The following is a 17,928-nucleotide window of genomic DNA, read 5'->3' on the forward strand; positions in this document are numbered from 1 at the left end:
AGTAATAGACAACAGGTTCAAGACTCACAATAGCACCCTAGCACTACCAGTTTACACCTCATACCATGCTTGACAGCCCCAAAACATGGAACTAACTATGACAGGAGGGTGAGTCTCATTAAATGTCAAAGGTACTGTGGTGGCAGGACAGGTAGCTTACATCCTTCTAAGTTGGGAACTGCTGATTGAGGGCTCAGTGTCTGTTATTCTAAAACTGTATTAGTTCTGGTTTAAGCACATGGGCTTCAGGCCAGTTATTTTACATTAAGAAGGTTCATGGTCTGCACTCTTGTGGTAGGAGAGGCTGGACTCTGCCCGTCTGAGCTGGGAATTTCTGGCTAAAGGCTTATAGTGCCTGCATATTTGAACTGTCTCTTACTGAAAGTGGTACACCTTGTTTGCTGTAGCATAGACTAGATCCAGGCCTGCTGAATGTAGCTTTGTTTGTATGCTTGTTTGCTTGTTATTTCCCTGAAATGCTAATTCCACCTAAAAATGTGGCTTTTCAGCACTTCTGTGGATTCCTAGTGACATCTGCATTGCTTACTGTACTTATTTCCTTGTTTCACTTGAAAGAAAGTTACTGTTTGTCATTTTTGCATTTAAGTTACCTGTAACACATTGCATTTAAGTTACCTGGCACTTGCTCACTAAAGCAATTATATACATCAGCACTAACAAATTAAAAGCACTACACCCTCACCAACTCCCCTTGAGTACCTTGTTCCCCATTGGCCTTTTTTGTTGTCAATTATAAAGGAATTCCCAATACTATTCTAGCATGTCCAAAGGACAGTTGTCAATCTCCTCTCCGGTCCAGCTGGTGAATCTGGGAATCTTGAGGCAATGTTACAACTGCCTCATGTACACAGACAACCCTCTCCTCCTCCCAACGAATTCCAACACATGTGAGGGATGCAACCATATAGCCAAACTGGAGGCTAAGCTCTCTCAACTCAGTACTGGCGAAACCTGTCAGGAGGAGAAGGAAACCACAGTCACTACAATTCCAGTCTCACTTAGACCTACCACGACAGCAAACCAAACACATAAACACACAAAGACATACTTGGAGGCTCTAAATAATAATATGCCTAAGCAGCAGAAACCTCGAAAGCAGACACCCAAGCAACTGCTACCCCAGAACAGAACACGTACAACACATAGCTCACAAAGCCAGTGTGCCGAACAGTCACAGCCCTTAAGGCTAAACAACACACCTGATACACTTGTAATAGGTGACTCTATTGTCAGGCACACTGATGTCCCACTCACCAGGCTGAACAAGGAGAAGGTCATGGTGAGCTGCCTGTCGGGCGCTAGGATCCACCATATAACACAAGCACTCAGTTCACTCCAAGGCAAGTACAACTATGACTCCGTCATTGTCCATGCTGGTGTGAATGACCTGAGACGTACCTCCCTGGACAACATGATAAGAGACATAGAGGAGCTCTCTGAGCATGTGGCCAAGGCTGGTATGACCCTGACCTTGAGTAGCATCTTACCCTCACCAAGAATGACGCCACAATATGAAGACAAGATGATCAATTTCAACAATTGGCTTAAGTATCGGTGTCATTCAAAGGGGATCTAATGCCTGTCAGCCTGGGATGACATGCTCGACAAGTCAGGATGCTTCGCTAGGGATGGCTTGCACCTGTCACCCCTGGGCTTTCGGATATTGGCAAAGGCTCTTGCTACCCCCATAGTGCCTTTTTTAGGCAAGGCTCAAAAGACAAAACCACCTCCATAGGTATCACAAGGGATAAGAAACTAATAGTAATGCTACTCAACGCCAGCAGTGTAAACCTCAAGATGCATGTACTGGTAACTGTCCTTAGCATGGAGAACATCAATATCTGTGCAGTGACAGCATCCTAGTTCAAGGCTCCTGAGAGCACCCCAGCACTGCCAGGTTATACCTCATACCATGCTTGTCGGCCCCAAAACTTGCACCGAACCACAACAGGAGGGGAAGTATCAATATTCATCAAAGATACACACACCTCCAGGTTGGTGGCACAGCACGAAGCATCAGAGACTATCCATGTGCAACTAACAGTGGGTAAAACTGCCTTCCAGTTTATAGCCTGCCACAGACCACCCTCCCAAACCCAGGAACCCCACTTGGCCTTGCTGAGAACACTGGGAAATATGAAGATCTCTCCAAACACCATTATATCGGTGGACTTCAACTACCCAAACATAGACTGGGAGCATTACTCTAGCTCCAACACCCTAGCTCAAAGGTTCCTAGCATTTATAAACTCAAATGCTATGGAACAACTTGTTACCACTCCCACAAGAGGGGGACACATACTGGACCTGATCACCACCAACATGGGGACTCTATGCTCCAGACCAGAAGTGTATCCCTCACTGGTAAGATGACACCATAGAGTAATCTCACTGTATATTCACATACCAACCACAGCCCCTGCACAGAGAACCACAGTCAAAATGTTGGGTAATGCAAATTCCATGTATTCACATGAGGCAGGCTTCACACATGGAAACTATTTAAGGTCACAGGTACATATGTCTATGTGGCACACACATGCCTCATGTGTGCATTGAAATTACTGCTATAATATATGTCATACAATATTAAGAGCAACACCAAACACGCATGAACAAACTGTGTGACAAAAACACACATGGCATTTGCAGGATTCAAAACCCCTAACTAACTATGTTATGCCACTTGAGAGAGACTCATTAGCAGAGTGTGCTATTTGCATTACTGGCAGGTTTCCCTTCTCCTGCTATACTTAAAGGGTGCTGACATCATCAGTGTTTAGAAACAGGAATGTACATCATGTAGTGTGTTCTTCTAGGCGCCAAAAGGGACATTTCTTTCACACAGAATTGCACACCCACTAACTCCCCCCAAACACACACACACACACACACACACACACACACACACACACACACACACACACACACACACACACCATTTGCAGGATTCAAACCCCCTACCTATGTTATGACACTTGAGAGAGACGCATTATCAGAGCGCGCTATTCGAATTACTGGGTATCTTTTCTTCTCCTGCAGTATTTACAGGGTGCTGACATCATTATTTATAAAGAGGTATGTACATCTATTACTATCTGTCAGTAAGGGGGATAGCATATATATGCATTAACAGCCGCCTGATTCAGGGTCGCATATGCACATCAGCACTGCCAGGTTATGTTTAATACCATGCTTCGTGACCACAGGACCTGTAACACACAACACAACCAGTTCAGACCACCCCTCCCATATCCAGGAACCACACTTTGCTTCCCTGGGAACAGTGTAGGATATGAAGGTGTTCACATACACCATTACAGTGGTTAACTTCAGGTACAGGTATATTGAGTGGGGGAACTACTCAGGCCTCAACAACATCACCCTACAGCCACTGCAATTTGTGAATCCATGTGCTATGGCAGGACCAATCACCGCAGCCACAAGGGGGAATACATATTGGGCCTGACCATCTGCAACATGGGGACTCTATGTTCCACACCAGAGGTAGACCACCATTGCTAATATCTGACCATAACCATCTTTCCCTGGACATCCATATCCCATCCCAATCCCCAGGCAAGGAAGTCACTGCAAACAAAGTATTTATCAAACGCAGACTTTGCACTTGTGAAGACTGGGGTGGAAGACTTCAAAGGACCCATGCTGGGGGATTATACAGGACACTTTGCATAATCCTTGACAATTGCATTCTATGAGCATCTGGAAGGTTTGCATTGATCATGCTATCCCAAATAAACCCAAGACTCCTCCACAACAGGAGACCTGTCTGGTGTACACCAGCCATATATAAGCTGTACAACAGAAGGAGGGAGCTAATACATTACAGAGCAATATCCCAGAAAGGGAGGACGTCTCTGAACAGTATTGGCAAGACACTTCAATCCCTCATAAATCAGCACTTCAAAGTGTTGACAGTGAAATTGTCCAGACACTGCAGATATGGCTCCCCTCAGTCTGTAATTGATGCCCAATTACTGTTATAAGTCCTCGCCAACCCTCTTCCAGCAAACACCAGCCACATGGATGTGACATTGCAAATTCAACCCCTGGGATCTCCACTGTGTCCCTGCTTGACAGAGGCACAGCACACTAGCCTTAAACGGTGCCTTCTGTGACCTACTTTACAGAGGCACAGTAGCCTACTGTACTGGGGAGGCAGACGCCAAACACACTCTGGCTAAGCTTATGTATTCCCTAGGGCAAACAGCCTACTATTGACCTCTACACCCATATGTTTAATTTTCAGATGCACAGTATTTGTTGCTGATAAACTGTGTGCAGGTCATTATTGCCATAGCTTTCCATGTGTGTATGAACAACTTGTGTATCTGTGGAAGATGTTTGAATATGAGAGGGATCCACTATTTTACTTATGTCTCTGTTGTCATTTAACTGTGTGCACTGGGCAGATTGCTGTATTGTGGGAGGTTCCTGGATTAACACATACAAATGCCAGATATGTGTGGCCAACTGCTAAACTGAGACATGGCCTAAGTGTGTGAGCATGCCCAGTTCAGGCTTTCCATGGCTTGTTGCCTGACATGTCTCATTTATCAAAGTGGGCGAGCATGCCCAGTGTGAGCTTTCCGTATGTCGAAATCTGCGGTCCACCACATTTGTGGCTGTGTGTGAACTTCAACAATATTTCACATTTATAGTTGTGTGTTGGAAGTCATGTTGTGTACTCACTGCCCAACTGCTTTGTGTCTGAACCCAACAGGGATTATACTGTGCCTGCAGGGTTTCCATGGGATAGTTTGCATACAGTCGTCGACAACCTTTCATACTTACCAAACACTGTAATATCGTATAGTGTACTGGTTCAGTACTTTCACTGTGGTGGACAGTATCCTGGGTTTCAGTCCTATCACTGCTTTACATATTCATAGTGAGCACACCAGACTGGTTAAGGGCCAGTTGTGCACATATGACCATGTTGCATTTTGTTCAGATATGGACTACTTAAACCAGGCTTGTCCAACATTGGTAGTGTATTCCGCAACTTGGGTGGACATTGACAAACAGTAGCTATGTGCCCTAGGCCATTGCTAATGCTAGTCAGAGAGTGTGTTTGTCCTTCAACACACATTGTAACTGGAGTTTGCCAAGAAATATTTCAAGGTTAGTATACTGTGCCTCTGTCTACCCGTGACATAATAGTGATACCCAGGGTAAACCTACCATCTCCCATCCACTCATCAAGATTCGTCTTGAGGAGAGTCAATGAGGGACTCTCTGGCTAACCTGTACTGGGAGTTTACTCGAGAGTGGAGGGAGCTTCTGGGTTATGGATCAATCACTACAGCATGTCCTATTTATGTCAGTGCTGGGGTTCAGGTCTTTCATGTGCATAGCTCACTGGCATTCAGATTTTACAAGTTGCAGCATGTTCATTGATTCCAGCTTGGACATGGCTTTATACATCAGGCACAGATTGCCTCTGGGCAGGCAGTATGGCACTGTGTGGAGCTGCAGTTTGTTTAATCAGGCAACACATGGCATCTGTTAGAGCTCTTTGATCCTCCTGGTGAGGTACTTTTGGGGTCTTTCCAGTTGCTGGAGGTGTCTGCTGAGGTACATCCCACAGGGGCCATTGTACTCCATTGTGAGGCTGATGAAGGATGACTGGAGAGGCACGATGACCTCCCCTGATCTAGATGTGAATACCTTCATGATTAGGTGGGTATATGGTATGTTTCTATAACCACTACAGCCACATGGTTGTCAAATGCAAGATATCTATCAACTTGTGTCCCCAAGTCTCTTATTACTTCTAAAGTACTTAATGGGTTAACACCTATGTGGTAATTGGTGGGCACTTACTGTTTATCCACAGGGGATGACTATACACTTTTCTGCATTTAGCTTGATGACATGGCTCTGGCACCAGTTGTCTGCTTCTATGTGGCCCTATTGTAGGACGCTTGTGTCAGCTGGAGGGTCAAATATGGTGCCCAGTTTGTAGTCATCTGCAAACTTGGTCAGAGACAGTCCTTCCATGTTGGCCTGTACCTATGGGAAATATATACCAAACAAGGGAGGTCTCAGGACCGAGCCTTGTGGGATGCCAATTGTAGCCGGTTTGTAGTCTGACATGGCTGTAGCATTTCTGACCATGTCAGTTCTGTCCTTGAGCTGGTTTGCAAACCATCTACTGATATAGGGGTTTATATTTAAGCTGGTGAGCTTATCTATAATGAACACATGGGGTACTTTATGGAAGGCTTTTGCAAGGTTCAGATAGGCTGTGTGGACCACATTCCCCTCATCATTGGCCTTGATGACTGTTTCAAATGAGTCAAACATTTAAGGGGCAGGATCTGCCCTTAAGAAAGCTACACTGGGTAGGATACAGTGTCTGTAGGTCCCCAATATCTTTATTTCTGAGGTCCATGATGATCCTTTCCATAGCTTTGCAGACCAAGCTTGTCAGGATTCTGGGGTGATAGTTTGCAGTATCCATTCAGGCACCACCTTTGTGGAGAGGGACCACTGTTGCTGTACACTGCTCTTTGGGTACATATCCTGTAGTAAGGCTGAAATTGAGCAGTAGTGTTATTTGGCGTTCCATTCTTCTTGGAGTTCATGTTGGACACAGCCCAGGACACCATCTTGTACCATTGATGCTGTGTGTTTTGCTTTGAAGATGCTGGCTGTTACCTCAGCATCTGCAATGTCAGGGGGCCAACACTCTGCTGTGAAAGATATTTGGCATTTTGGTGGGGGGGGGGGAGTTTGCACTGAACCTGTCAAGTTGGATGTTGGCAATGTGTGTGGGTTTGGTGTATTGTTTGTAATATTTGAGTAATTCAGAGCATATCTGTGAATTCCCACCAAGGTTCCTACCATCAGTTAAGAAAGCCTTGTGATTATCCTTAGTGTCCTGTACAATTTGTATCTTCATAGGTTCATACTAGGCTATCTGCCCTAGGGCATTTATAAGCCTAGCTAGTGTGTGTGTGTGGCTTTCGCCACCCCTTGCTATGTGAATATTATGCCCATTTAGGGTTTACTTTACTGTGCCTCTGTCTAGACGTGACACAGTGATGACCCCCAGTGTAAATCTACGATCTCCCATCCACTCGTCAAGATTCCTGTTGAAGAGAGTCAGTGAGGGACTCTGCCTAACATGGACTGGGATTCTGTTCCAGAGTGTAGGGAGCCTTTGGGTTATGAATCTGTCCCTCCAGCACATCCTATTTATTTATGTGTTGAGGTTGAAATCTCTCGAGGCTCTGATGGATTTGGATTTTTTGAGGTGGAGCATGTCCATTAATTCTGGATTGGACATGGCCTTGTACATCAGGCATACATCGCCTCTGAGTAGGCAGCATGTGACTGCATACAGCTGGGGTGTCTTCAGCCGGGCAGCATATGACAAATAATGCAAAAACATGCACCAAAACGGATGGTGCATTCTTCAATTTTTTTGTATTAGAGGTGGTCCCTTTAGATCCTAGGGGTGGTTGTTGGGAGACCTTGGTTGCTTACAGGGAATTATATTGGCAAATTGTTTTAGAGTCTAATAAATTCCCAGGCTTAAATGACATGATTAGTTTGGCTCCTGTTTTGAAAATGAGATCTGCTAAACTTTAAATTATAATGTGTAACTTTAAGCATATTTCACTACTTGCTGCTATTATTGTTTTTAAGCTTTTTAATTCTTAAATTTTGGAAAAATATAATTTTCCTCCACTAGAGGGCATTAAAAGACCATAGATAATACAATATGAAGTGCATATAATGTTTATACATTTTTATTTGTTTTAAACATCCATTGTATTTATGTTTGAATATGGACTTTTAGTCTATTCATTTATATGTTAAAAAATCACACTTTTAACATTATATTGTTTTATTAGGTCTCATAACATTTTGTCATTTTTTAGTAGATTTTATGTGCTCTGTAGCTATTTATTAATTCATGATATAGTGACTGCTATTGGTGCATTTGAACTTTAATTGGACTATTTAATTGCTTTGTAGATGACTGTTCATTATTCTGATGAAGTTTTTGACGAAACATGAAGCCTACTGTGAGTACGTCTGGTTCATTCCTAATAAATCGTGTGTTTTGGATTACTGCTTTGAGCTGGTTATTGCTCACTACAACTTTTGAGTACAGCAAAACTTTTAGCCCTAATTTCGCACTACCGCTGGGTTTTGGTGCATGTTTTTGCATTATTAGTTACGTTTGCACCTTCCATCTTCCTGTTACCAGCATATGACAAATGTTTGAGACCTTTTATCCTCTTGGTGAGGTACTTTTGAGGTCTTTCTAACTGCTGCAGGTGTCGGGTAAGGTACATCCCAAATGGGGCATTGTACTCAATTATGGGCCTGATAAGAGAAGAGTATAGGGACACAATGACCTCTCTTGATGTAGATGTGAATCCTTTCATGATAAGGTGTACAATATAGAAGGTCTTCCTAGCCACCTTGGCAATGTGAGTGTCACATGAGAGGTTACTGTCCACTTGTGTCCCTAGGTCCCTGATTACTTCTTACATACGTAATGGATTACCACCTATGTGGTAATTTGTGAGTACCTTGTTTGGTATTTGGAGACATTCATACTCTCCAGTGTCTTCAGGAAGGCTGAGTGGGGTTCCTGGGTTTGAGAGTGTGGTCTGTAGCATGCTACAAACTGTACAGCAGTTTTGCCTACGGTTAGTTGCACATGGATGGTCTCTGATGCTTCATGCATTGTCAGTAACCTGGAGGTGTGGGTATCTTTGATGAATATGGATACTCCCTCTCATTGTGTGGTTTGGTCCAGGTTTTAGGGCCGAAATGCATAATATGAGGTATAACCTGGTAGTGCTGGGGTGCTATCAGGAGCATTGATGCAGGTTTCCGTCACTGCACAGACATCGATGTTCTCCATACTGGGGAGGGCCTCGAGAGCATGCATCTTGAGGTTTAGACTTCTGGCGTTGAGCAGCATTACCCTTATGTTTTTCCACTTATGTTTTCCAGGGAGGTGCATTTGTCTTTTCAGCCTTGCCTACAAAAGGCACTATGGAGGCCACCTCTTGCCACAAGAGCCTTAGCCAATATCCAGATGCCCAGGGGTGACAGGTGCAAGCCATCCCTGGCAAAGCAGCGTGGCTTGTCAAGCATGTCATCCCAAGCAGACAGACATTGGATCCCCTTGGAATGACACCAGTAAATGAGCCAATTGTTAAAGCTGATCATTCTGTGTTTGTACTGTGCCATCATTCTTGGTGAGGGTAGGATGCTGCTCAGGGTCAGGGTCATACCGGCCTGGGCTACATAATCGGAGAGCTCCTCTAGGTCTCTTTTCATGTAGTCCAGGGAGGTACGTCTCAGGTCATTCACACCAGCATGGACAATGACTGAGTCATATTTGTACTTGCTTTGGAGTGACCTGTGTGCCTGTGTTATGTGGTGGATTGTAGCGGCCTACAGGCGGCTTACTGTAACCTTTTCCTTGTTCAGTCTGGTGAGCGGAACATCAGTGTGTCTAACTATGGAGTCACCTATTACAAGTGTATCAGGCATGTTGTTTGTCCTTAAGGGCTGTGACTGTTTGGCACACTGACTTTGTGTACTATGTGTTGCATGTGCTATGTTTGGAGGTAGTGGTTGCTTGGGTGTCTGCTTTGGAGGCCTCTGTTGATTTGGTAAATTTTTAATTAGAGCCTCCGGGAATGTTTTTCTGTGTTTATGTCTTTGGTTTGCAGTTGTGATAGGTCTATGTGAGACTGGGTTTGTGGTGTGTGTGGTTACCTTCTCCTCCTGACTAGTTTTGACAGTACTGAGTTGAGAGATTGGATAAATGGTTGCATCTCTCACATATATTTGTATTTCTTGGGGGAGGAGGGGGTTGTCTGTGTACATGGGGCAGGTGTAACATTGCCTCAAGATTCACAGATTCAACATGTTGTAGCTTGCCTTAGTGGATTTTATGTGTGGCCATATTTTATTGCCATAATACTGATCAGAGATTACTTCCCTTTTTGGGATTTGCTCTATCATGTAGTAGCTTCCTCCTTCTCTTGCACGGTTTGGTAATGGCTGGGGTCCACCAGGCCAGATGCCTGCGTGTATGGAATTGGGTCTTGGTTTTATTTGGGATTGCATAATCCATGCATTCCTGAAAGTGTTCATAGAATGCATTTATAAAGGGTTCTGAGGTGTGGCCCATATTTTCCACAGGCACAGGGCCTTTAATGGATTCCACATCAGCTTGGAGGAGTGCAACATTTGCTTTACACATTTTTTCACTGTGGTTTTCTGCCCAGGAACTGGGGTTAGGATGTGAATATCCAGTGTGATTACTCTATGGTCTGATCTTACCAGTGAGGGATACAATTCTCATCTGGCCATAGAGTACCCATGTTGCTGATTATCACATCCAGTATGCTTACCCCTCTTGCAGGAGTGGTAAGTTGTTCCTGAGCATTTTGGTTTATGAATTCTAGGAACCTTTGGCCTAGGGTGTTGGAGATAAAATAATGCTCCCAGTCTATGTTTGAGTTTTTCAGTCGCCCAATATAATGTTGTTTGGAGAGCTTGATATTTTCATGTGTTCCGACATAGGCCAAGTGCAGTTCCAGGCATTAGGAGGGTAGTCTGTAGCAGGCTACAAACTGGGAGGCAGTTTTAGCCACTGTTACTTGACTGTGGATAGTCCATGCTGCTTCTTGTTGTGATACCAACATGGGGGTGTGGTTATCCTTGACAATTATTGCTAGTCATCCTCCTTTTGTAGTTTGTTCCATGTTTTGGGGCTGAGAAGCACGGTATGAGGTGTAACCTGGTAGTGTTAGGGTGCTCTTGTGAGCCTTGACTCAGTTTTCTGTTACAGAACAGATATCAACATTCTCCATGCTGAGGGGAGTTTAGACTGCATGCATCTTGCAGTTTAGACTTCTGGCATTGGGTAGCATTACGTCTAGGTTCTTATCCCTTGTGATACCTATGGAGGTGGGTTTGTGTTTTGAGCCTTACCTATTCAAGGCACGGTGGGGGTGACAACAGCCTTTGCCAGTATCCAAAAGGCCAGGAGTGATAGATGCATGCCATCCCTAGCAGGTGGAGCATCGTGTCTTGCTCAGCATGTCATCCCAGGCTGGCACACATTGGATCCCCTTTGACTAACAGCAATACTTAAGCCAATTATTGTAATTGATCATCTCGTCTTCATATTGTGGCATCATGCTTGGTGAGGGTAGGATGTTAGTCAGGGTCATCAAGTTTGCATATACTACATGGTGTTACATTGCTTAACACATGGCAATCATGCCTCAGGTGGTGCTGCAGGGCTGTCTATGTTGGATGCACATACTACACTCCCTGTACATGTTTGAAAGCAGGTTGTGTCAACTTAGGCATCCCTTTTACTATATGTGTGAGTCAGAGAGAGGTATCATTTCCAGGGTTCCTACTGAGCCAGTGTATGTGCTATGTGTTGCCGCTTTGCCAAGGCATACTGGGCACGCCTCCTTCTGCCTACTGGGGCAGGCTCAGGTTGTTCCTCCTCAGAGTCATGCTCTGCCTGTGATTGGCTTGGCAATGGTGGGGGGCTGTTTGGCCCAGCCCTATGCTGGTCCTGCTGCAGCTGTTTTCGCAGAATCATATTATGTAACATAGTACATACCATGACAATTTGGGTACATGTAGTTGGTGAGTACTGCAAGGCTCCACCAGATGTGTCCAGGCACCAGAACCGTGACTTGAGCAGCCCAAACACACGCTCAATTACATTTCGTGTTTGTGCGTGTGCCTCATTATAGCATTCTTGTTCAGGTGTGTGTGCATTTCTGATGGGTGTCATCAGCCACGGCTCCAGTGCGTAGCAAGCATCCCCCACTAAGTGACCATGTGGGATGTCCCCATTGGCAAATGTCTGGTACAGCTGCGTCAAATGCCAGATATGGGAATCGTGGTAGCTTCCAGGACAGCCAGCACACACATTCATTATTATGCCCTGGGCATCACAAACGACCTGGCAGTTGATGGAGGGGAAGCTCTTGCAGTTAATGTAGGCCCTACCCCGCTCACCAGCTGGTGCATTGATGCGTATATGCATGCAGTCTATTGCACCCACTACCTCAGGGTATTCCGCTATTTTCTGGAAGAGATGCACATTGCTGGCCAATACCTCACGGGAATTGGGGAAATATACATGATCACTGACATGTGCTGACATGGCATCCAGGAAATGGTGCAGTACCCTGGATGCTGATGCCTGTGATATCCCCATATCACCAGCTGGTCTCTGGAAGGTACCTGTTGCTAGTATTCTTAGGCCAACACATACCTTGGTTTCCACTGGGATGGGTTCCCCTCTGTTGGTTTTGTGTGTGAGGCGTGGCATGCACAGCTCAACAATTTGCTGTAGGAGGTCTCTGTCCACTCTATAGCGCTCCACTATCTCCAGCTCATGTAACCCCTGGTAGGTGACCCTGGGCCTGTACACTCTTCTCCGTCTCCTCACTGTGGGTTGTCCGGCAGCATTTGCATAGTCACCACCCTTAGCAAGTTGCATATGTCTCCTTATAACAGCTATGGCAGCCCCTAGCATTTTTGGTCTGAGTAAAGCTTTTTCAGTTTTCACTTCTAATAGCTTACTCCTCTGTTGCAGTGTCTCTTGAGAGAAACATACTGCACTGTTGTTTGCAGAGTTTTAAGTGCTGGGCTGGGCTACTGTTCTGTCTGTGTAATTGCCTGCTTCTGATTGTTTTCACCTGGTAGCTCTGCCAGTATTCCCTGCTAGCTTCCTACTATTTCTCCTGCTTCCCTTTTCCTTTCTGTTTCCTCAGGGGGGAGTGAAGCGCATACAAGCGAAAACACACTCACAGTGGCTAACAGGCACGCACACATGCTTAGACGGACTAGAATCTGTTTATTCAGGTTAAAACACGTGCACACCAGCGTAAACAAGTTTACAGGTGTTTAAACAGACTCTACATGCTTACTCTGCCTTAAACGCGTGCACTCACGCTTACAAACGCGCACTCTATCTTACTCGTGCCTACCAGCGTGCACAGGCACGCATGCACGCCCAGCAAGAAACTTTAGTGTTATCCATAGTGTACACCTTCCATTTCTTGGCTTTCCCATGCCTACTTGTTGACACTCCTCTTTCCATGATGTGTGACTGACACCTTTCACATGCCACTGTGCTCCACTGAGCTGCATTTCTTTCATACATTTCCCCCCTGTGATGTCACCTATCTCCTACTCTGTTACTCCCCCTTATCCTACTCCTACACTGCACGGAATGTGCTCATTTCCTATGTGACAGTACAATTCACTATCCTACTAATCATTTACATGGGATTGCCTACTAATGCTTAGTTACATGTCTTACACTCAGCTTCCCCCCTTAGCAACCCCTACTCGGTGGCCATGTTGTTTTCAGCCTGCTATTCCTTTACATTGTAAATTCATGCTTTGCATAAAACCCACACACAGTTTTTTTTTTTTTGTGGTTTTTTATAGCGCAGCCCGTTTGCAGCGCTGCGCTACGTTTAAACATTTTTATTTTATTTTTGCATCGGGGTACATTGCCAGTGGCCACATATTTGGCCATTGGCATGCTGCCTGGGACATTTGCAACCTTTATTTGGAGCTAACAAGGCTCCATTGTGTTATTTGCAGAACAGTACTCAGTTGTCAACTGAGAACATTTTTGCAGATAACACGGCTCTTACACGGGCAGGTTTCTAATTCCTGGATCGTGAAATTAGCTCATTTGCATGCCTTTCGGCTGCAAGTGAGGTAATTAGCATATCCACGCCCTGTCCGTGTAAGAGCCATTTTAGGTGCTCTCTTACACGCACATACAGGCTGTTCCTAGATCGCGGTGGCTGCATGGAGTCTTACACTACTCTTAGACTCCGTGCAAGCCATCGTGAATCCTGCTCTAAGTGTATTGTTAAATTTTGCATCTGTGTTTTACAGTTATTTTAATTTCTTCGTCTACACCTGATGTTAAAGCTGCAAGTGGTTTGAAAACAAAATGATGATTATGACATTTTTTGATGTTTTAGTTTCACTGTTGACTTTTTTTGCTATAACCACACCACAAAATTATGTGTAAACTTAAATATTGGTAATGAATTAAATACTCTAGCAAAGTATTCTGGTAATCAAAGACAATATACATCTTTGGCAGAACAGCTACTTATTTATATTAACATTTCACTAATAAATCATCATATGCCTTAATATGCAATGTACAATGTTCCACATGAGACATACCTGACAAATGTTCTTACTAAAATATAAACCTTACCTGCTGCTGGATGCAGTATAGTATAACTGTAGCTTATACACTAAATGTAGGTAGCAAGTTACAGTGGATTTAGTCTTTCATGATGTCAGGGCAGGATTTTTCAACTTCACCTACATTTTCATGGAGATATCCTTATCGATAAAATGATCTACAAAACACTTGTTTTACGACAAGCACTTAACATTTAATATTGTGCAGAGTAAGGAGATTACTAGCATCTCCAGGGGTTTGTTATACACATTTCCTATGGGAATTACAACAATGCACTTTTAAAGAGTTGCATTGTTTTTGCAATGTTTCCATCAGATATAGATCTACAGCTGTACAAGGTGAATCAAAGTTGATAATTTTGCAAAGATGTCACAGGATCTTATGCAGCCAAATGTAACTTTACCTTTAGAAAAGTCAGTGTGTCCTGTCGCTGCAACTGAAACTGAATATTAGAGACCGATTCCTGAACAGCATTAATATCTTCTTTAATTTTTTTAAGGTTTTCCTCCATCTCTTTCAGTATTCCTAGTTCTTCTTCCTTCAGCTGTTGAACCAGATTTTCTTCCTTCTCCTGGAGAAAATGGTGAAGCTTGGCAAATTCTGATATTATGTGCAACTGTATCCTTCTCGCATGGGCCTAAAAAAAATGAGACTACATTAAGGGAAAAAACAAGAAATAAAATAAAAGAAAAAAATTTAAAACACTAAACAAAAATCACTTACAGTGATTTCTGATATCTTCATTTCTTGCTGGCACTTTATTTCTTTAAAATGCTTCAGACTTGACTGCTGATGAGATAGAGATGTTGTTAGGTTGTCCTGCAAAGGAAAGAAAAACGTTCAACACATTCAGTGTAATGAGAAAACAACTGCTGCCTTATGCCCATTACATTATAAGTCATTACCCTTTTATGACATTTTTTTTAATTCATTGATTTGGTATGACACAAGAAAACTGCACCCAATAGTACAGCAATAATAACAATGTTCCAAGCCTTTCAATCTATCCTTCAAGTTTAAGAAATATGTTTTATTCCACTAACTTAACCATGTTGAACTTACAAGGTAGAGAGAACGTACAGAGCAACCCAATGCAGAAAAGCTTAGAAGGTACTGATTTATATAATCCAAAGTGCAAAAAACATCTACATCTCGCTTCGTTCGCAGTATATCTCAACAGTAGTTATATCAGTTGTACCACACAGAGCTATATGAAACTATTGAGAAAAATATCCCTTTTTGCTGGCAATATTATAAGTTACCAGTTTAGAACATAAGAAAATATTTGATAAATTAATGTATTTTAAAAGTATAGTAAGATATAAAATAAATGAAACAAAAACAAAGCTACGTAGCAATGAAATATACCCCAGTACATATCTTAATGTGAAGCATCCCCTTATTTTGGGATCCTGTCAGGGTGAGATACCTGGGAATCTCATTGACATGGGATGCTGAATAACCAGCTAAAGAAATGTGGAAAGAAATGACTTAAAAGATTATCCTCCAGATTTAATAAAATCTGTGTAGGCATAGTGTAGAGCCTACATGGAAGGTACCATGGCCGTGTGCACAGTTCCCCCCTTGGCAGAGTGCCATGCCTATTAATGATGGCACATTACTGACGGAGAGCTGTGGAACATGGTCACTGAATAAGTGTAGGGAGTGTGTCACTAACTGTTTCTGCAGATGAGTAACACACCCCCTGCACTGTCAAAGTGCATTATGTCATTGTATTTATTTATTTATTTATTTATTTTGTTTGCATGGTGTGGCATGCTGAGCAGCAATTGACACATGCCAGACATTTAAAAATAGAAACCGGATGCATTTAATTATTAATTCAAATGTCAAGTTTAAGTATAGCTGAGTTGGTTTGCATGCCATGGTGTGGTACTCAGCAGTGTTTAAATGTAACTGAGAGGTATATGCAATAATACAGCAACATTCTATACATCCACATAGCAAAATGGGTACAGTAACAGCCTTATGTGCAGTAGGTGCAGGGTTTGAATACACAGAGGCATTATTAGGCATTCATTTTCCAAATACAAATTATGCTAATTATTTTTAAATCCTGATTTGCTGTGCTCAGCTAAGTTCTGCTAAGCCCTGCTAAGCTTTGCTATGCACTGCTTAAACAAGATATGTTTTAGCACTGCTTGGCACTACTTGGCACCGCACAGCTCCACTTAGCTAGTTTGCACACTGCTAAGCATTGCTAAGCATTGACAGGTTAGGCACTGCTCAGCTGAGCTGATTTGTGCTATGCTAAGTGACGTGCCACATTTTTAAAAATTGCCCAATGGTGTTAAAGGACAGGAAAACAGGCTATATTAAGTACAATAGGTGGAGATGCTGCAGAATCTGCTGGAGTTCAACCTGTGAGGATATTATAGCAGGTGTTGGAGAGGGTTCATGCTTTATGAGGCAACGGTGGGGCATTGAGGAGTCCAGACTCATGGTCAGACTCCTTGTGAAAAATCATGAAGACTGGCTCATGTAGGGTAGTTGCTGGGGCTTTGAGTGCAAAATGAAGGCCTGGGACTGGCTGGCAAGAGACTTTACCAGTGCAATTGGCATCCCCTACCCAGGTGAGCATTGACATCACCACCATAATGACCTGAAAAGATGAAAGGGGGCTCTCTTGGATGCCTGGGTCCAAGAATTCCAGGTGGGCAATGTTCCACAAGTATGTAAGTATGTTTACCTGTGTTTCACCAATATTTAATCTGGAATGTCTGCTAAAGTGGTATGCATAATGGAGTGCTTCTCTCCCAACAGCTGCAGAGGTGAGAGCTTGCAATGTTGAGGAGCATACAGGGCACCTGGTCAGGTTGCGCTGTAAGTGTGGTGTGTATAGATGTATCTTGCAATCTATACTCATATAAGCAAGAAAGACTAAAGCATTAACTGCCATTAGGTATATACAGTTTTGAGTGCTTTGCAATGAATGTGTCATAGAGTTGTACTGCAATAAGTGAGTACTGTCATATGTACTGCAATAACAGGAAATAGTAAAGCATTAACATTGATAAAGTAAATTAAATCAATTTTCTTTTGCAATAACTGTGGAATTACAGCTGTACTGCAACACCTGCATTATATCAACTGTTGCTCAATAAAAACTCTAAACTATACCAGTAAATGCATGATGGCATCTGTAATAACCTGTTGTGCAATACTTATGGAATGAGAGCTGATATCTCAACCTAGTAACAATAAATTGTGTACACCTGCATTTTATTTAGTAATGTATAGGTTACCTAGTATTTCTGTCATAACTGCATTTCATGCAGGTGTGTTCAACTGTCTGTACTATAATACTGAAGTAGTAGTACCAGGTCATATTCTGTTTCCAGTTGAGCTTTAGGAAATAAAATCAGTCAGTTAGATATCATCAGTGACACCGTAGCTCAGTTTTTGTTAAATGATGTGTACGAAATACATTTTGCTATACAAAGACCAGGGTTCGAGTCCAGTTCCATGTTTTAATAAATATTACTGAATCAGATATGTTATGATAACAGATATTCTACCCACAGGGAATACTGGAAAATGGGTGAGACAGTCCATATTACATGTAAATAATTGCTTGTTCAGATGTCACAGATTGTTAAACT

At 43.1% G+C, this 17,928-nt stretch overlaps 1 protein-coding gene across 1 annotated transcript in view; it reads right to left on the reverse strand.

Annotated features, from left to right (window-relative positions):
• The window catches only part of LOC122813686 (zinc-binding protein A33-like), a 256,724-nt gene that overhangs the window by 130,278 nt on the left and 108,518 nt on the right, over positions 1-17,928 (reverse strand). Inside the window, exons 2-3 of the mRNA XM_044086136.1 lie at positions 15,029-15,124; positions 14,709-14,942 (exon numbers count right to left, since the gene is read on the reverse strand). Of these exons, the coding sequence (XP_043942071.1) occupies positions 14,709-14,942; positions 15,029-15,124 (330 nt within the window). The remainder of the gene's footprint in view (positions 1-14,708; positions 14,943-15,028; positions 15,125-17,928) is intronic.

Source organism: Protopterus annectens, chromosome 10.part0 (genome assembly GCF_019279795.1).
Source record: "Protopterus annectens isolate FY-2018-M chromosome 10.part0, PAN1.0, whole genome shotgun sequence".
NCBI lineage: Eukaryota > Metazoa > Chordata > Ceratodontiformes > Protopteridae > Protopterus > Protopterus annectens.